Source organism: Phyllobates terribilis, unplaced genomic scaffold, assembly GCF_046119375.1.
Source record: "Phyllobates terribilis strain yellow unplaced genomic scaffold, ASM4611937v1 Scaffold_2__4_contigs__length_985480577, whole genome shotgun sequence".
Taxonomy (NCBI): Eukaryota; Metazoa; Chordata; class Amphibia; order Anura; family Dendrobatidae; genus Phyllobates; species Phyllobates terribilis.
The window spans coordinates 752,654,748-752,676,460 of NW_027362762.1; the positions used below are offsets into that span (position 1 = coordinate 752,654,748).

At 40.9% G+C, this 21,713-nt stretch overlaps 1 protein-coding gene across 1 annotated transcript in view; it reads left to right on the plus strand.

Moving 5' to 3' along the window:
- The window catches only part of LOC141228177 (uncharacterized), a 781,624-nt gene that overhangs the window by 581,187 nt on the left and 178,724 nt on the right, over positions 1-21,713 (plus strand). Inside the window, exon 9 of the mRNA XM_073667298.1 lies at positions 16,243-16,321. Within this exon, the coding sequence (XP_073523399.1) occupies positions 16,243-16,321 (79 nt within the window). The remainder of the gene's footprint in view (positions 1-16,242; positions 16,322-21,713) is intronic.

A 21,713-nucleotide genomic window follows, 5' to 3' on the forward strand; every position in this document is an offset into this window, starting at 1 on the left:
ACGGGGAGAACATACAAACTCCTTGCAGATGTTGTCCTTTGTGGGATTTGAAACCAGGATCCCAGTGCTGCGAGGCTGCATTGCTAGCCGCTAAGCCACCGTGCTGTCCTTAAAGACATACTGTATATTCCGGCGTATAAGACGACTTTTGAAGACTGAAAAATCTTCTGTCTAGTCTGGGGTCGTCTTATACGCCGGTAATGCTTTTGAACTTTCAGAAATTGACATGCGGGGATACTCTGGGGGTGTTAATAAGCTGCCGTGGCCGTATCCCTGCCATGTCGGAGTTAATATAAGGTGGAGGGAGTTAAAATACGGCGGCGGTAGGTCCAGACAGTCAGCGCTTCTGTGCTGAAACTGACACATCGCTGCGTATTCCGAGCTCCGGACACAGCGCAGGGCTTCTGTGCCGACAGCTTTCACTTGTCACAGAAGCGCTGCGCTGTGTCCGGAGCAGGGAAGTTCGCATCGCTTCTGTGACAATATATGAAAAGCCGGCAATTCAGCAGCGGCATAAGCCGGCACCCGACAATTTAGAATAGAAAGAATAGAGCATCACACATAGATTAGATAGATAGAAACATGTCAGTCACATTTATAATAAGTACAGTGACAGTGTTGCTTACTGTACTTGTCATTTAGTGTAAAGGATTTATTAAAACAAATATTAGTGTTTTCATGCACCGTCTCTTTAAAAAAGCCGGCCGGCAATTCAGCTGCGGTACCCGACAATTTATAACAGAAAGATAGAGCATCACACATAGATTAGATAGATAGAAACATGTCAGTCACATATATATGAAGTACAGTGACAGTGTTGATTACTGTACTTGTCATTTAGTGTTAAAATAAAGGATTTATTTAAAAAAAAATTGGCGTGGGGTTCCCCTTAATTTTAGTCTCTAGCGGAGGTTAAGCAGACGGCAGGGGCAGATGTTTGAAGCCTGGGAAGGGGGTAATACCCACTGAGCTTCCCAGGCTACTAATATCAGCCCCCAGCTGAATACCTAGCCTTTACTAGCTATTAAAATGGGGGATCCCAAAAAAATGAAGTGGGGTCCCCCCTATTTTAATAGCTAGCAAAGGCTAGGCAGACAGCTGGGGGCTGGTATTAATAGCCCAGGAAGGGTGCCATGAATATTGGCCCCCTCCCAGGCTAGAGACACCAGCCGTCAGCCGCCCCAGAAATGGCGCATCCATAGGATGCGCCAATTCTGGCACTTAGCCTCGCTCTTCCCACTGCCCTGTAGCGGTGGCAGTGGGGTAATAGGGTTGGGGTTGATGTCAGCTTATAATGCCAGCTGACATCAAGCCCAGGTTAGTAATGGAGAGGCGTCTATAAGACGCCCCCATTACTAACCCCATAGTCAAAGTTAAAAGAAAACACAAACACCCAGAATAAAGTCCTTTAATTGAAATAAACACACAATTCTTTATTGTTCTAAATTAAACCATACTTACCATCACGCCCATTCCAGCTGAAGCCAACGATCTCCTGCAATAAAAGTAAAATAATAAAGCAACCTCATCCTTACCTTTCCATGGTTCCCACGACAGCTTTAGCTCTGCTACATCGAGATGACAGGCTGGACTGCAGCAGAACGCCGCCATCCAGCCTGTCATCCCGCAGACACTGAGAAGTGCAGGCATGCTTGCGCTCCTCAGTGTCTGACTGTGACGGCATCCAGATGAGCCGACAATGAACTCAGCTCACCTCCTGGACGTCCGTCACTGACAGCGTGGGAAACTTCTACTGCGCATATGGGGAGCAGGAGAATTTTCCCACGCTGTCAGTGACGTGCATGAGGTGAGCCGAGTTCATTGGACATGATCTCGGCTCATCTGGATGCCGTCACAGTCAGACACTGAGGAGCACAAGCAAGCCTGCGCTTCTCAGTGTCTGCCGCATGGCAAGCTGAACGGCAGCGTTCTGCTGCGGTGCAGCCTGTCATGTGAATGTAGCAGAGCTGGACCGGTCCTGGGAACCATGGAGAGGTAAGGATGAGGTTGCTTTATTATTTTACTTTTATTGCAGGAGATCGTTGGCTTCAGCTGGAATGGGCGTAATGGTAAGTATGGTTTAATTTAGAACATTAAAAAATTGTGTCTTTATTTCAATTAAAGGACTTTATTCTGGGTGTTGTGTTTTTTTTAATTACTTTACTAGAAATTCATGGCGGTCATGTCTAATATTGGCGTGACCCCAGGAATTTCGGGCTTAGGGCCAGCTGATAATGCCAAGCTGGCCCTAACCCCTTTATTACCCAGTGAGCCACCGCACCAGGGCCCTGGATGAGTTGGGTACAGCGCCAGAAGATGGCGCTTCTATGAACGCGCCATTTTCCGGGGTGGCTGCGGACTGCAATTTGCAGCGGGGGGGGGGGGGCCAGAAAGCTTGGGCCTCCCTGCGCTGCAGATTCCAGCCCCCAGCTGCCTAGTTGTACCTGGCTGGACACAAAAATAGGGCGAAGCCCCACGTCTTTTTTTTTTTAATTATTTCATGAAATAATTTAAAAAAAAAGGGCTTCCCTATATTGTTGTGTCCGGCCAGGTACAAATAGGCAGCTGGGGGATGGGGGCAGCCCGTTCCTGCCTGCTGTACCTGGCTGGACACAAAAATATGGCGAAGCCCCACGTCAACATTTTTGGGAAAAATTAATTACAAAATTAATAGTAATTTAGGGACTGCATCTTTAACCCCTCAATTGTCATTTAGTGTTAAAATAAAGGATTTTTTAAAAAGAAAATTGGCGTGGGATCCACCATCATTATAGTCTCTAGCGGAGGTTAAGCAGACGGCTGGGGCAGATGTTTGAAGTCTGGGAAGGGGGTAATACCCACGGAGCTTCCCAGGCTACTAATATCAGCCCCCAGCTGAATACCTAGCCTTTACTAGCTATTAGAATGGGGGACCCCCCCAAAAAATGACGTGGGGTCCCCCCTATTTTAATATGTTTATGAGTGACAGTTTTCCTGCTATATACCTGCATGTCATAAGAATTTAAATTAAAAAAGGACCATGTTAAATTCAAATCTGTTTTTTTTAAATTTTTACCGGTGTTTGGTATGCGTTGGAAAAGGGGTAGTCTTATACGGTGAATATATCCTAAACTCTATATTTTAACAGGAAAGTAGGGGGGTCGTCTTATACACCAGGTCGTCTTATACGCCGGAATATACGGTATGTGAGGCTGTTGAGTGCAAATTATGAGACCTGCATTTGGTCCAGATATCGTGACCCTGAATGTCGGATGTGTGAAAGCAGGATAAATCTCTCCCATAGTTTATATTACATGGGTTAATAGGTTTCTCTGTATCTTCACATTGTGCAGATTTGTTGCATAATTTCCTAAGACTGTCTTATTTGAATGAGGCTAGTGCGAGAGAGCGGTAGTCATGACCGAGCTGCTCTCTGGTTTCGCTCTGGCACTTTACAGGAAAACAGTGTCACAGTCCCAGTGTACTGTCAGGTGTGAAGTGCATCACACTCAATTGTAGGCTGCAGGCCTCCGCTGCCTCCAGGCTTCCGTCCTCAGGAGCACACAATTCAGGGAACACAAAGTTATTTACAATAAGCAAACATTTACTAGTCAGTTCAAGTTCATCGGGTGGTGGCATGTGGGATAGGGCACAGCATTTCATGTTTCTTCCTCTCTTAGTACAGTACCTCTTCAGCTCTGCCACTCGTTTGTCCTGGACGATCCCCAAGCCCACCAACTCTGTCAGCCTCAGGGATTTCCTGTCCACTTCAGCTGTGCTCCTGGGACCAGCCATCTGCCTTTCACGTGATTCCATGTCCACCAACCTCGAGATGTCAGAAGACCAGGCACTCTCCCTAGTACCTGGACAGAGCCCTACGCTCCAGACATTACAGGAATGTCCACAAGAGAGGTCAGTACAACCTCCCGCTGCCTCGAACGATTGGCAGATGCTGCCCCTAGAAGCCCACAGCACCCGATCATGACCTTGACACTGCACTTCTCTATCTCCCTTACTACCAAGAAGTGCCCACCTTTTATTAACACTAGTTCCCACCCAATGGGCTAGTTCTATCATTAACTATGTCCTATCCTTTAGACTAAACCTATGGTCCCTATCTTATGTCCTATACCATTGCTAAACCACTTATTATATAAACATTACTTATCTTTATCCCTAATCTAATCTTGTGCTTACCCTGCACTGTATACTACTCACATTACACATTAACACTTTACATTACTTTAACACATTATAGAAGACATACATCACTATTCACATTACATGTAAAACCACATGACACTATACACATAGACAGTCCACATCCCTACATATGTTTCAAAAATAAGCCATATTCAGATAGAATAGAAAATTCATAGCTTTTTCTGTAACTAATTTACTGCATGGGATTTTTTTTTAAATTCTGGATCAGCACTGCATCATTGTTTTACAGGTAGACCTTTAAACTGTGTGCCTTCCTTCACTGTGATGTGTTACTTCTTGTACAAAGCCATAATTGCACCTAAAGAGAGTGACCATTTTTTTTTACAACTTGACATTTTTAGGCTCCGCTATGATTATGGTAAGTTGCTAATATAGATTCTTCATGATGGCCAGAGCTCTTTTCGTCTGCCACAGAGTTCCAAATGCAAATTGCTATTCATATAGTATAACCCAGAGTAATCCAATAAGTGAGCAGGAATGCCGAAGGAAACTCATATTCTCCGCTGCTTCTCTGTAACCTTCAACAGACACAGCTGTTGGATGAAGGTTACAAAGGCTGCAGATCCTATAGTAAAGGTATATTAAAAAAAAATCCCAAATATTCAATTGTAGGTACAAAGAAAAAAAATTGAATCAGCATTTGTAATAAAAAGAAACCCACACCACTCATCTGTTAAATCTTCTGAAGCTCATTTGGTAATGAGACTTTTGGCATTGCCATTAGAAAATAATTAACTAACACATGATATATTAGTCAGCCAACAGCAACATTAAATTTGGTTATGTGCAACAATGTCACACTTTCCATCATAGATCCTCTACCCTTGGACTCGGCAACCATTGCTATCTGTACCACATTTGTCACGTGGGTCATGGTAGCCTGGCACACCAGTTAATATGCACATAAAATTGCACTATTATTAGGACAACTGCAGATGGCAACAAGGTTTTTTTCCGTAATAGGACAGTGGTGGTTTTAAAAACCACAAAACCTGGCCAACACCTCAAAAAGGCACATGATTTTTAAGATTTAACCTGCATTCAATGGCAAGCTAAGGGTATGCAAGGTTTTGACAGTTACAGCCAGATCATGTACTTCTACAACTTTTATCAGTAGAATAGGCTTGTTTCATGCTGGGTTGGCAAGATGCATAAAATAGATCAACACTAATGTATGTATTAGTGTGACTGCAGCTGGATTGGTAAGGTGTGCAACCTAACCAATAGATTTTATAATGGGCTATCTCGTAGTATAAAAACGAAATACAATCCATCTTCCCCTATTGAGTGGAATGACCCCAAAACTCCATATTTAGGCATTTCCATCACCAGTCCTTCTGATCAACTACTTGATACTCTTGTTTACTAATATCTTTACAACCCATCATTCTTATTCTCACATCTTTACCTAATGGGCAGCACGGTGGCTCAGTGGTTAGCACTGCAGCCTTGCAGCGCTGGGGTCTTGGGTTCAAATCCCACCAAGGACAACATCTGCAAGGAGTTTGTATGTTCTCCCCATGTTTGCGTGGGTTTCCTCCGGGTTCTCCTGTTTTCTCCCACACTCCAAAGACATACTGATAGGGAATGTAGATTGTGAGCCCCAATGGGGACAGTGCCGATATTGTCTGTAAAGCGCTGTGGAATTAATGGTGCTATATAAGTGAGTAAAATAAATAAAATGAAATAAATAAATAAAAAATGGGCAGAGAAAATGGACATAGTTAAGATGATAATTATGCCTACCATTCTTTGTTCCGTATATTTCCTTGGCCTTTTCTGAAGAAAATTCAGAACATGCTGAATTACTTTTTCTTGGCAGGTAAAAGGTTGATTTACAAATGATGTAATGGAAGCATATTTGAAAAATTGTCAGAGTGTAGGAATCATTTTAAAATAAATAAATAATTGTTACTTTCATCTAGAATAATCCCCACACCCAGGCACCATTTCATTAGTGGTCGCTACCAGGACCAGAAGAAATGGAATCATATCCCCCTGACCACATTGGTCACTGATTGGCTATAGCCATCATGTGCTCACGAATATCTCGTCATTCTACCAGAAGTGATGACTTTGTCTATCAGTCACCTGACCTTGTTGCCAAACAGTGATTTGAACTGAGAAGAGACTGATGGATGGGACACCAACACTTCTGGTACTGGCGGAAACCAGTGAAATGGCAGTGGATTCAAGTAGTAAATAATGCATTATTTTATAACCATCAGAATTCTCTGGCATATTCCTAAAAGTACTGGAGAACTCCTATAAACTATCACTAGACAACTACACTTGACCATTTATAATCTTGGTGCCCATCCATCAGAACTCCCTTCACATAAAAACAAGTCCAAATAGTTTAAAAGGTTCATACCTCCATTTGTTGCTAATTAATCCAGGATTCTGTTAATCCAGTCTGGCAAACTGGGTGAAGCTAACGGATCTGAGATATTGGAAATTGTGTTGCATTATGTTTTTTTACTTAAAGAGTAACCATCAGTTGAATTTTTATTTCATAAATCAATAGTACACATGAAAATAAGCAACTTTGTAATGTATCTTATCTTAAATCTGCTTCTGTCTTCTGCGTGACTGGTCATCCATTTTCAAAATTCCGAATTCATGGGTAAAATCTGAATTAATTGAAGACAGATTCTTCCATTACTGATATAGGAGATGACCATTGGTGCTGATGAGATTTTATGTACAGAGTAGGGAGGTGCAAGACACAGTGCTCCTCCTTCTACATGGAATCTCATCAGCACCAACTGTCATTTCCTATCTCAGTAATGGAAGAATCTGTTTTTTCCTATGTAAATACAGATTTTACCTGTGAATTGAGAATTTTGAAAATGGATGATCTGTCATGTAGGAGACTGAAGCAGATGTTTCTGATAAGATATATTACAAAGTTTCTTATTTTAATGTGTAATATTGATTTATGAAATAAAAATTAAAATGACAGTCACTCTTTAAATTAGAGTACCCCTTTAAAGTAATCGAACCATTGGTTGCAGCACCTTTTCCTTTCCATAGTTATGGGCACAATTCATATATTTATTTTGGGCATATCACCTTTGCAAAATTTTTTATCCAGCGTGAGTTTTCCCCTCTTAAGCATCTACAGAGAACAGGAAGATTAATCTATTTTCTCCTAGAGGTACAGTTTAGTAATATATTCCTTGTCCCAGTTCCCCTCTGCTGGCGTTGATCCCTTTTCTTCTTTAACAAACAGCCTTCTCTTCCAAACTTAGCTATCAGTCAAGAGATTTATTTATCATATCAAGGCTGCAGAATTACGGGTCCTACAAGGTCTCTGATATCAGCACGACTGAAAGGTGCTCTTACTTTCTTTTATTGATTCGGAGGAAACTGTGCCCGCGATGACAGAAACAAAGATTCCCAGATTAGTCTTTTGTCTGGCTTCTTCGTGAGAAGTCTTTGCATCTGCTGGTCTCGGGCCAGTAAATCTATTTGAATGCAAGGTCACCCAGGGTGTGGATTGTTGTTATTATTGGAGGGCCCAATTTTTTCCAGTTGCTGCATAAAACACCAATGACAACATGACAGTGTCTAGCAGACCGATATTGAGCGCGCTGATTGACTTCTGCTTTTCAAGCCGGGCTGGATCTAAATTTAGTTTCTCCGCATTTCCCTCCCTTCTCATTTTCTCTCACATGGCACAGTAACATTTGATTAAATTGCTTAGACTGACTTATGACTAGGAGATGGGAAACGAGCTGTTTTGTGGCATGCATTGCGTATGGTGCTTTACTTAATTTGTCTTGTGAACTACACCAATATTCCCTGTTTATACTTTACGTATTAGGCTCATCACAGTGTCCTATACTATAGTAAATGGCATCTCAAGATCATGTCATAGTCATCCAGATAGCATGGTAAATGTAACAAGGTCAGATATTGCAACTTGAAGTTCCTGCCCCCAATGGAAAATCTTTTGTGTGACAGAGAGACCCCTCAGACACCAGAGCCCAGGTATGATTTCTAGGTCTGTACCTACTATCATTACACACCCGTCTATACTATCCTTACATGATACTCATGAAGTACTAATCTCGGAAGAAGATCACATATGCTACTAGATCTTTGAATTGTCTGTGCTCTCCGCATCCATATATGTGTATAGCACATTTATTAATGAAGTTGAATCCCTATGGTAAAATTTATATATTGGCATCTTGACTGGCGCTATGTAAAATGGTCCAATTGTTCTGGCCTGTTTAGAAGTATCATTAAGGCCCAGAAGTATTTAGGCAGTTACCTTATTTTCACAATTTAGCTTCTATACAATAGTACAGTGGGATTGAAACAAATCAGTTAAGATGTGATTGTGTTTATGGGCTCACCAGGTAAATTGGATTCTCTAAGCCAGGGGTCTCAATTACGCAGCCCACAGCCAGGGGTGGGCTAGGCTGGTGGCAGAGAGGCAGCCATCAGCCAGGGTGCCATTGTGTCTTCAAACAAGGAGGAATCTAGGATGGAGGAACAGGTTGGGTATTTGCCCAGGGTGTAGCCGGCAGCGGGGCGCCGTCTGGCCACTTGATGCGACAGTCTGAGGGGTCTCCCAGGCAGCTGCATTCTGCAACCCTGCAGAGTGGCATTCCCCCTATTTTCTGAGCTGGCTGTCAAACGGACAGCTGGCTCAAAACAGGAGTAACATGCTGTTTCCCATCATTCAATTGTACTCGATTCTTTCAAGCATCACTACAATTAAAGTCCTGCACACCGGCACTCCAGGTTAGGGAAATGTCAGCAGCATGATCAGGTCATCTGTTCACGTTGCTAACTTTACTCTCCTGCGCCGCATAGGTGGTGAACATCAGTACGGTAACTTCGGTAAGCGCTCCAATTGAGCTGAAGAAACCAAAGATTTGTTATAATGGGGAATCTTGTGAGAGGACAGTTGGAGGAGGCTGGGGTGAAGAGAAGTTTTAGGAGACATTATGGGGAGGGAGAAATGTGTGAGGGAACCATATGAGGTGCCATGGAGGGGTGGTGTGTGAGAAAACAATATAGGGATCGGGGGTGGATTGTGTAAGGAGACAGTATGGATGAGGCTAGGAAGAGTGCCATACTTTATTAGGACACTATTTTGATATGCACTGGACTTGCCACTATAAGTTTGTGGGCATTGACAAGAATATACTGCACACTAAACCCCAGTAGTAATGTGAGAGAACAACTGCAGGAGTATTGATCTTATTAATGAATTTTATTGGATGATTTAAAAATCCAAAGCCAAAAAAGAATTGGTTGTGTTCATTCTTTTCTGATCTACTTTTCCCTTCTTTTTCCTCTGCTGTTGGGCGGTAAAATATTTGTTCCGTAGAAATGTAAGCCTGTTTTACTAGGTGACCAAAGGCAGTCATTAAATATTGATCAATGTCATACGCATAGAAAGCAAAAAAACGTCCTTCTGAAAATAACCTTGTACATATATAATGCATCAAGCACAGCTTATGCAAATCTTGCCATTTTCTCCTGGGCGTCCTTTCATAATTACCGTACCCGCTGTAGAGCTGGTTGGTTTGCTGTGGAAAGATCTGTACCTCGTCCGTAATAAATGGTATGAGCCCTGGCTCAGCTGTGCTTAATGATTGCTTCTTGTATTATGCACAGCCTGGTGAGCTGCACATACTTACGCTTCACTGGCACATACAGATACATTGGTTTGTTTTGTGAAATTAAAACTTTCAACCTTGTAACACCCATACTGTAAAAAAACAAGAATTTACTTGCATTGTGCTATTATTACTGCACACTTACTAGTAGACAAACATGAGATTATGATTCATAAAATACCATCTGTCTCTTCTTTACCTGTTGGAGCCACTTGGTTTCTATCTTTTCTGATTATTAGGTTATATTTTTCCTAATGTTCTGTGTGCATTTGATGAGTTATGGAGGGGAGCGGGGTTCTGAGAGCTATACATTGATGGCCTATCCATAAAGTAGGCCATCAGCATCAGTAGGAGGTCTTTACTTCCAGTCGCCAAGAGTGAACACTGACAGACAAGGGTCCCTGTGCAGGACTTTTATCTTGGCCCCGCTAAATCAAAGATCACCTGCGTGTATGCATGTACATTCACATTAGGCACACATATATAAAATATACACAACACATATATATATACACCATAACATTTTTATCGTGCACTTGTTCAAACAACCAGATTTTTTTTTCTTCATTTATTCATAGTTGTAACAGCAATGACTTTTTTATTTCCATGTAAGCTTCACTATATGATATCTTGTTTTTTTTGCTAGATGAGCTGCAATTTTTTAAGTGTCATGTTATATTTACTTTTTCCATGGATTTATTGGAGAGGAAAGGCACCATTTTTTTACGCAATTTACCGATCACCATAAGTAATCTGTTCACTCTATTGTACAGGCTGTTATGATTAAAGTTATTGCAGTTATTTACAATTATTGTAATTGTTTTTCACTATTGTTTTAGGGCTTTTATTGGAGAGAAAAAAATCTATTATTTTAATCTTAATATACAGGTATTTAAAGATATATAGAGATGTGTCACGGTGTTTCATTCACAGAATGCACTAAGATTTTTAAAAATTAATTTTATAAACTAGAAAACAACTTTTAAGCAACAAAGGGCAGTGATTTTTAGGTTCTAAAATGGTTAACTGTAGCTACAATTTTCTTTCACAAGGTACTAGTATTAAAACCGTTATGGAACACAATCTACTGTAAAGCCATGTCAAAGTATTCGAAGAAGTCACGGGTTTTATCTTTACAGTATCTTGCTAGATATAACAAATTATATTGTGAACCACTACAATAAACAGATTATAATATGTTACATTGTAATCCCATCCTATTATAGTATATTATATTAGAATCAGTTATAGCTGACAAGGGAGCACCGGAGAGCTAATACTGGGGAATTGCCAAGATCCTTTTATCTAAATCAGCAGCGCTAGACACTACCTCACTGCAATTATAGGAGGTTATTGTCTTGTAGTTAAATAAGTTACTCTGGAACAAGGGGAATGACAGAGAAAAAAGTTACCAAGAGAGCCCCTTACCCAAAGAGTGATCAGTCCCCAGTGTATCGTGAACGTAGGTGGCTCTGACATTTGTAAGCAATGCTATTAAAGTCTATTAGGAAAATTGATGTGCGAAAGAGAGCGAGTATGATTAAAAGAGCATTACACCCTGGCAATCAGACAGAGTCTGGAGGTGGGTCCTCAGCATATTAACAAGGATTTGCTTATTAACTACACCTTGACTCCTGATTAATGCATATATAATACAATATTAATCCCCAGAATTCTCTCAACATCTTTATAGAGGAAAGCATTCAACTGTCCATTCAAGTGGTTTAATTATAAGTTTACAATGAAATTCCATTAATCCGACACTCAGTGGTCTAAAAATTCTGTTAATTTGCTATGCAAATTAAGTCATGTGCAAGATTAGCAAAAAATGTACCCTATTTACTGTTAATGGCATTTCCTTTTCTCAATGTGTACCCAGCACATGAGTGGCAACAATGTAAACCTTGGAATTTGCTTTAGTCTACACCAGTGTTTCCCAAACTCCAGTCCTCATGGCCACCAACAGATCTGGTTGTCAGGATTTCCTTCGTATTCAACACGTCATAGAACTTGTGGAAATTTCTGATGCCTTGATAATAATTCTATCACTTGTGCGATACTAAGGAGATCCTGAAAACATGATCTGTTGGAGGCTGTGAGTCCGGGAGTTTGGGAAATGCTGGTTAACCTTGTTGGTCATGCAACCTGGAATGAGACTCAGAATGTCATTGCCATCATTTAAAAATCAGTACAGATGTTGATACTGCCATGTGGCAGAGAAGCATCGCTGCCCGCATGCTCACCTAACTACAAAGTGTAAGGTAGCGCAGCCAAGACGCCAGTTACTATAGGCTACCATTGGATGTACTGTATATGGATGTCCAAACTTTTACTACTTTAAAGTTTTTTCAATAATCTATCACCTCAATAGTCCCAAGAATGCTTTATTGAGGAAATGTTGCTTTACCTTTACTTTTTATGGGAGGAAGGGTTGGTGTAACGTATGTTCAGCTATCGTCCCCTGAACTTTCCTTCCACCTCTCATCTAACTCACTCTTTGACAACCTTCAATACAGCTTCCGACCCCAGCAGTCCACCGAAACTGCCTTGACCAAAATTACTAACGACTTACTGCCAAAGCTAACAGACAATTTTCTATATGACTCCTTCTAGACCTGTCCTCTGCCTTTGACACAGTTGACCAAACCCTCCTACTACAAATCCACTCTTCCCTTGACGTCAAAGACCTTGCCCTCTCCTGGATCACCACATATATTTCTAAATGCACATTTATTGTCTCCCACACTAGCTCCTCATCCCGCCCTCTCTCTGTTGGTGTCCCTCAAGGCTTTGTCCTGGGACCCCTACTCTTCTCAATCTATTCCTTCGGCCTGGTACTACTCATAAAGTCCCATAGCTTGCTTTACCACCTATATACTAATGACACTCAGATCTACCTATCTGGCCAGATATCACCTCTGCTGTCCAGAATCCCAGAGTATCTATCAGCCATATCCTCCTCCTCCTCATCTCACTTCTTAAAACTCAATTTAGACATAACTGAGCTCATCATCTTTCCTTCATCTCGCGTAACCCCCCTACCCAATTTATCACTAATTTACCACGCTCCCCGCAGTAGTGGAAGTCCACTGCCTCAGTGAAACTCTCGACTCTGCCTTGTCCTTCAACCCGCACATCCAAAGACTCGCCAACTCCTGCTGCCATCAACTCAAAAATATTTCTAGAATTTGTCCTTTCCTCCCAGTTCCCTAACGTATCCAGTTCAAACTTCTAACACTGACCTACATAGCCATTCATAATCTGTCTCCACCTTGTATCTCCAAACTAATCTTTCAACACGCAACTTCTGGTCCTCCCAAGAACTCCACACTTATACGTTCCTCATCCAATTACCTCCAAGACTTCACCCGAGTATCTCCCATCCTCTGGAATTCTGTGACGCAACATGTCTGATTATATCTGCCACACTCGGTAACTTCAGGCGAAACTTGAAAACCCATCTCTTTAAGAAAGGTTGAAAGTCCCCCTGCCACCTCGCCACCACCGAAGCTGCTGTAATCCCCTAAACTACTGTCTCCTTCCCCATTGTCCTGTAGAATGTAAGCCTGCAAGGACAGGGTGCTCTCCTTTTTGTACCAGTCTGTCATTGTTAGTTTATTCACCGTAATTTACATTTGTATTTTGTGTGTAACCCTTTCTCATGTGCAGCACCATGGAAACGATGGTGCTCTAAAAATAAATAGTAATAATAATAATAAAAATAAATAGGATATTAGAGAAGTTAAAGTCAGTACAAAGGCGGGCAACTAGATTATTACAAGCGATGGAAGGCCTCTCATATGATGAGAGGTTGGAAAAGTTGAGCTTGTTTAGTTTAGGAATAAGACGTCTCAGAGGTGATCTGATTTATAGTATAAATATATGTGTGGTCAATACAAAGGACTGGCACATAACTTATTCCTTCCAAAACCATACTAAGGACTAGGGGGCACTCATTATGGGTTGATGAAAGGCGATTCCAGCAGATAAATAGGAAAGGATTCTTTACAGTCAGACCAGTCTGATTGTGGAATGCCGACCACAAGAGGTAGTAATGGCCGACACTATAACAGCTTTTAAAAAAGGGCTGGATAATTTCCTCAGTACACATAACATTGTGGGTTCTAGATAGTGACAAAAAATGTATAATTGATGGAGAAAGGTTGAACTTGATGGACCTAGGTCTTTTTTTCAACCTATATAACTATACTATACTATACTAAAGTGCATCTAAAGACACTACCAAATGTACTGTATGGTGGTCAACTGCATTTTTAAGGCAGGACTGGATTCAAAGGGAAGGAGAAATAAAAATGAATGACATACTTCTTCTTCTTGTTGGATCCATATCTGGATTTGGCAATAAAATGAAAAAAAAAATCTATGCTAAAAATGCTAGTGGCGGTTTCCCAAAAACTCTTGAGCGTAATACCACCCTCAAAGGGGATTTCCCATAAATAACATTTGTCAGCTATCCCAGAATAATGTTTAATTGCTGTTAGCCTTGAGTGTTGGCTGTCTCTATGTCCCATCAATCTCATGTTGGACAGCCTATCAGAATTCTTATTTAGTGCACAACCCTTACTTTATTTCTAACTTAGAAGTCCCAGCAGTACGGCCCTTATATTTATCACTTATCATTTCTACTGTGGACACGTGATAAATGTCATTTGCGTGTAAACCCTATTAATGTGCTATTGTGTTTAGTAGAAGCAGTTTCCTTTATCTATGATGTTACAATGTTACTATACTTTGTAGAGCGTTGCTTGTTATTTTATAGACTACAGTGTAACATCCACATTTAGCCTCAGAGAAGCGTGTCACAGTCCCTGTCCGTGGTGCTGACTAGTAGTCTCTTGGTTCTAATAAAAGTAAAAAGTAAAAAAATCAGTGCTGTGCATGGGTTGAAGAAAGAGGAATTGATCCAGCTCTCAGGATGCCACGTAATAGTAAAAAAGAATAGTTTCTTTATTTCAACTTCATGTTAAAAATTCAGAAAAATCCTGGTACATATATACAAGTATGTAGAGCTAAAGTCCAACTGGTGAAATGGGGGAACAAGGGAATATACATTACTACTACCAGATGCGTTTTGAACTTCAAGCTGTTATGCCAATAGTATGATATGATGATATTGCATACACTTTTGTATATGTTATAATACAAAGGTTAAGTACATATATATATATATATATATATATATGTATATATATATATACACACACTCACTTCGTCACCAAGGAGCTTTTAAACATCATCCGTCTGGAACATCAGAGAAGCAATTTCACCAAGACAGAGAGACCCATGGAAGTGTTCACAACACTGCATGGGCAGGTACATACAACACTACACATCAGTGCAGGTATAACTTATGGCTTCTGTCTGTATCATGATTCCAGTGACTTTTATAAGGCTTAGACAATGGAAGCATGAAACTGGTTAATGTTTATAAGTATGAGTCGTCGATAATACAGAATTGGCCAGGTTCTGTAATCTCGAGAAGTTTACCTATAAACATTGTTTTAGACAATAGATCTGTGTATTTCTTATGGAACATAATGGTAAGTGTGCACACATTATCTGAATCAGTATTTTGGTTACAATAACACTATTTGTCAAAGCAAATATAACACTGGTCACTTGTGTACAAATCAGGATAATGAATCTTTGAAACACACAACTTCATAGACCATAGAACAATTAACATTGTCTTACTGCATTGACACCTAGCAAACACTTTGTGGATAGCATGCATCAAGGACAGTTCTTGTGAAAGAACTACTTTATCAGTATCAGAGTATATCAATGATATTACACTGCAGTATATTGCAATATATTCCACACTTGGTCTAATGACCACACTTTATCAAAGCATATAAACAATATGTTACAATATGTAGGCTATAAGATATCCATATTTTTATTAGCAATACACAAGCACATTCTTAAACTTGGTATGAAGTTTAAGAATGTGCTTGACATTTGAAATGCCTCTGGTAGTAGTGATTGTATATCCCCTTGTTTCTCTAGTTGGACTTTAGTTCTACATACTTGTATATATGTACCAGGATTTTTCTGGATTTTTAACATGAAGTTAAAATAAAGAAACTATTCTTTTCGACTATTATGTGGTGTCCTGGGAGCTGGATCAATTCCTCTTTCTTCAGCACGTGCTGAAGTGCCTTCAGTCGCGCTGATCCCGGATCCCGGGTCTGATTGAAGCCGCAGGAGGGTGAGCTGGTAACCCTCTTTGTTTCTCTCGCAGTTCAGGGGTTGCCAGAATACTCATAATCAAGAATATTCTAGGTTGTGGGTGCTTTTGGATAGAGTTGATATGATGACTGTCCATAATATCTGGTTGTTGACATTAAAATGAATTGTATGTTGTTCATTTCAGATGGTACATTCCATTGTTCACCCTGATATTCCTGATGATGCTGTGTTACCTACGGATAATCTATGTGGCAAAGCAAAGGGTATTGTTTCTTTTCATATTATACTTATTTAACTTCTGTTTAATAAGATTAGTGTGCATGAGGCAATAAATTAGACTTGTTACTCAGGTCACTTTGCTAGACTACTAGGTACTTTATATTAAAATAAATAATAAAAATTCCCTGTTATTCATACCAAGTATACTATCCAACCATGTAATAGAAAATTCTACACAATATATAGATTACAGATGTTTTAGATCTGCAGACGTCTTTATGTTAATCTTAGAGAAGGTCCATCTCGAAACCTTTTTTTTTCGTTCATCTCGAAAACTTTTTTTTGTGTTGCTATCTACAGATGCAAACCTGATTTATTTTTTTTTCTAGACAAAACTCTATAACGGGGTTGTCTGATACATAACATGTCCTGTATAAGTATCTATTTTTAAATAATTGCCACTTGTGTAATTTGTTACAGGGCAAGTTAAGTATCGGACAACCCCTTTAAATTACCAACTTCTAATCATTTTTACAGAATTTTGAAACCATAATAAATCATAAAAATTATAAATAGTCAAAGACTCTGATTCATTAAGACAGGCGTTTTGCGCACCATTCTTAATCAGGTGCAAGCAGGATTAAGATGCACCAAATTCATTAAGAGGCGCATGACATCTAATGAATTTGGAATATCTTATCAATGGCTTGCGCCTCACCAGAAATGTTACTGTAGTCAGTGACTGGAGTAACATTTCTGGCATAAGAAACACTACAACTATTGATGAAATTAATGGGTGAGTGGTTGCCATGCCACATCCGACTCCTTCCCAGCACTGTCCATTTTGGAAACATGAAATAACGTTATAACGTGTAAAATCATTTTTACCTTCAAAAAGAAAATAAAGGACACTGAAAAAAGTTCACTATTTTTACATACTGTCTAAAGGCTCCCATATAAATTAAACTAACATTGGTCTAACTCATAGACTGTCTAATGTGTATGGGTGCCTCTCAATTTTACCTTAACAGATGATGTTGGGGAAGATAAGGATCCAGTATGTCTGATTTCAGACTGCAATTCCATTTGTTCATGCCGAGATAAGCTGCTGTCCAATATGTATTGATTAGTCTTGGGAGTGGTAGCTGCCGGTCGAACAATTAGCCAAACCATCATTCAACCATAAGCTACCTATTGTGTTTGGGACATCTAATAATTTTTAGACAACCCTGTTAAAGAGAAAGTGTTTTTTATCATCCTTGGTTTGAGTAAAAGGATGTATTGGAATCTTTAGTTAATCCAACAATAACTTATACAGTATACAGTATAAAGACAGGACAGTATGGTAGCTGATTCTTTGAGGTAAAACATTGCTTAAAAACAGGCAGTGAAATGTTTTACCTCACAGAAAGAATCAGCTGTGATCCCGTGCTGTAATGTCTGTATACTCTTTTGCTTCCTCCCCTGCTGTAATGTCTGTATACTCTTTTGCTTCCTCCCCTGCTGTAATGTCTGTATACTCTTTTGCTTCCTCCCCTGCTGTAATGTCTGTATACTCTTTTGCTTCCTCCCCTGCTGTAATGTCTGTATACTCTTTTCCTTCCTCCCCTGCCCAGGAGATGTGGCATGATCAGACCGTGCCCATGTACGGTCAGATGCAGCCATTACACAGCACACAGCAGGGGACATTTATAAGATTATTAGGATTAGGATTATTAGGAACATTTTTTTAACACATCCAATTGTTGAATTTATTTTTATCCCAAGATCTATTATTTAAAATGTACTTTGTTCATGGGAAATCCCCTTTAAGGCCACGTTCAATCTATGAACTATTCCTAGCTTACAGATATTCCTCGCTATTCATCATGTGTATAGGGTGTTTCTGGTGTGCTCTGTCTAGTACATGCCCAGAATATTCCTTGTCGCCCAAAAAACACAGGAGTACGTGGCAGCCGTAGAACATTGTGCTTATCATCTTGTATTAAATCTTAATACACTTCCTTGCACAGTGGAGTTATCATAAAATCCATTAGGTTTAGTTCTCGTATGGTACACAAAGGTAGAAAAGAGGTGAAAATGATCTGCAAAAGCTTATATATCAATCAAAACAAATATACATTGTTCGGGTATCTGTGGCGGTCCCATTAAGAATGAATGGAATGGCAGAGCGGCTAATCGACCACCGCTCCATTCACAAGGGAAGAGGGAAAAGCTGCAGTTCTTGGGATCGGTGGTACGCCCAGTGATTGGCAAGTTATTCCATATCCAATTCGGGATGACTTCTAAACTTGAGACTACCCCTTTAATGCCTTAATTCACCAGGCACAAATCTGCAGGAAATGCCTGGAGCTGCTTCCTGCGGAGCAACAGAAGACCCCAGAAAGAATAGTCTTTGCATCTTCTTCCAGCATGGCTTTCTTTGCTATGGGGACCCTTCATTTTTTATAGGGTAGTTATTTGGCATTTTAATGGCTTTTCTGCATCAGAGATGAACAATTGTTGGATTATTTTCCTGATGTTAATTAACATCTATCCACTATTTCATATATAAACAGGGATTCTCTAGACCTGACAGCCCATTTTAACACACAGTATGGTGAAAATGATCACTGGTCAGAGAACACTTCTGTCTGAAACATATTTATTCTCACCAAAGATACATTTTTTGCTCTGACTCCTAAGACATCGACATTATTATTATATCTTTATATCTACAGTATATCTCAGTTTTAATGGGCATTTATAAGACTGAGGCTCGATACTCCAAGATTCCGTTAAATGTATAATCTGCATGCTTATCTTTTTATCACCCCAGGTTCAATATATGCAAATGCTGATGATCAAGTGCTTCCTGCAAAACATATTTCTGTCAGAAGCGCCTGTCTGCTATTTACCTTGTAGTCACCATTATTACTAGAACTGTGGAGGCACAGAAGAGATTTATTAGATTTGGGTATTTCAAAATTCAGCAAGCATGGTGAATATGCAGCTATTGCATCCGTCACAGCAATTTGCCAGGCTCTAGTTACGGGAACGTCTGGTACAGCTGAAGTGAGCTCTTCTCGGTGTGATTAGCAATGTAAATCATTGCTCTGTTTTGACTTCTTGCCTTTCTGTCATTTTGAGCTTTTTTGATTTGTCTCCTATGTCAATTGCTGCACTATTGAGGAGTGTGCATGCTTTCTTATAAAAGCACGCCTGCGAAAATCAAAACTCTCAATCTGTCGCTTTCATCTAAAAGCTAAATTAAAAATTACCGTACATCTAACCCCCAAAATTAAAGATTTTGGATGTGGCTTGATGAATATATACATTGTAAAAATAACCATAGTGTTACTAGATTCCTTTATTAATTCTCTTCTCTAAAGAAAGAGGCGGAGGTATCTGTTACGGATCCGGGTGGTGGAACCTCTGTGCTGCGGTGCAAGGAGGGACCAGAGGGGCGTAACTAGGTATCAACTCGGACTGACCAAGGTCGTACGGCGGCTCAATCGACTCCGTGACCAGGGAAGGACCGAGCAGAGGGACCAAGTGCTACTCTGGGGACCGACCTTGTATGAGAGCAGGTGACTCCCACGGGTCAGAAGGCAGGGACGGACAGGTACAGCAGATGAGCACGGCAGGCAGGCTGACGGGTGATCTGGGTAGACGGACTGGCAAACACGGCAGGTAACAAGCAGGAGCCTCCAGGTAGGCTGGCTGGTAGGCACGGCAGGTAACAGGCAGGTGCTTCCAGGTAAGCGGGCTGGCAGGCACGGCAGGTAACAGGCAGCTGCTTCCAGGTAAGCAGGCGGGCAAGGCCCATAGACAGACTGGCGGACTGGACTGTAGATAGACTGTTGGGCTGGAGGGTAGACAAGCTGGTGGACAGGACTGGTAGTCAAAATATAAATCACTACACTTCCTATGAGTGTGCGTGAGTAGGGGCCGAACCCTGGTATATCAGTTCAAAGAACCTCGGCACTCAATCGTCCTTTTGCAAGAGAAAATTTATTGACTTTGTGAAATAAACTGCACACAGAAATAACACCAAAACGTTTCGGTCTTAGCGACCTTCTTCAGTTGACTGTAGAAAATAGAACAATGTCATAGACGATTAGATACAGAAAGATCAGAATATCATTTCTAGATAACACAGTGAAAAAGAACAGCATATTCCAAATAGTGAAAAAAGACAAAGAGAAAAAGAAATTTTTCCATTTCATTATACAAGTGTGCACATTAATGCATGAGTGAAATATATAGTATATAGATACATAGTATATACTTTAGTAATATGCAGAGAGATAACAAAAGAGGGGGGGGAGGAGAAGGACTGGGAGAAGGGGACACAGGGATAGAACAAATAGGCTAGAGGGAAAGGGGAAGAAAAAACAAAAAATAAAATCGCTGGCAGTAGTGGGCACATACCGGGTAATTCTGCGAGAGATATGAGCAACAAATGGGTCCCAATGGGGCTGCCTAAAGGTGAGAGGGTAAAAGGAATCAGAGGCAAAGACCTCACAGAGAGCTCCAGAGAAGCGTGCTGTGCCAAAGGTTACCTGTTGAGAAGCGCGTGGGGGCATAGACATCACAACGCGGTCTCCACCGCTAGTTGGAGTAGCCACAAGTGCAGAGAGGGAGGTTTATAAAGGGCCTAAATGGGCAAAATGAAAAAAACGCGCGAACCCGTTGCGCCGGACCGCGCATGCCCGGAAGTGCCATACGACGCAACCGGAAATGACGCGAGCGGGTCACCGTCTGCGTTCCACTAGGAGGAGAACGCATACCGGAAGTTCCGGTGTGGTACAAACAGGAAGTGACGAAAGCCGGTGCGTTCCATGGAGGGATATCTTGCGTTCCAGGATGATGCACGTAGCCAGGGGAGGGGAACAACGTGAGGTATAGATGGAAAACGAAGGGGAGTTGGGAGAGTACCACAGTACAAGGTGAATCTGCAACAAAAGAGATAAAAGTTAGAGCGCAAATATGATCTTACACAACCACAACTGTCAAAGTCGCGATGGTAGATTTGTTATGGGGTAACACTGCGTCAAAACAGTAATAAATAACAGACAGAGTATACGATAATGTATAACAGTGAACCGGATGGACAAAAGTATCTTGGGCCCACATGCATGGGATGATCCACCCAGATTAAGAACCCAGGTGATAATATATCAAGAGGTGTAGCACAGCTACTGTATATAAACGGAGGAGTAACGGAGACTTTAGTTAAAGGAGAGGAGATCGTATTCCCTATTTAGTCACCTGGGGGAAAGGGTGTCCAACTTGTGGATCCAGAAGGCTTCCCTCTGTTTAAGGAGCAGGATCCTGTCTCCACTGCGGCGCGGCGGTACCACTTGTTCCAGAACCTGGAACCTAAGTTGGGAGACGTTGTGACCTGAAGTAATGAAATGATGGGGGATCGGTAAGAGTAGATTTTTACACCTG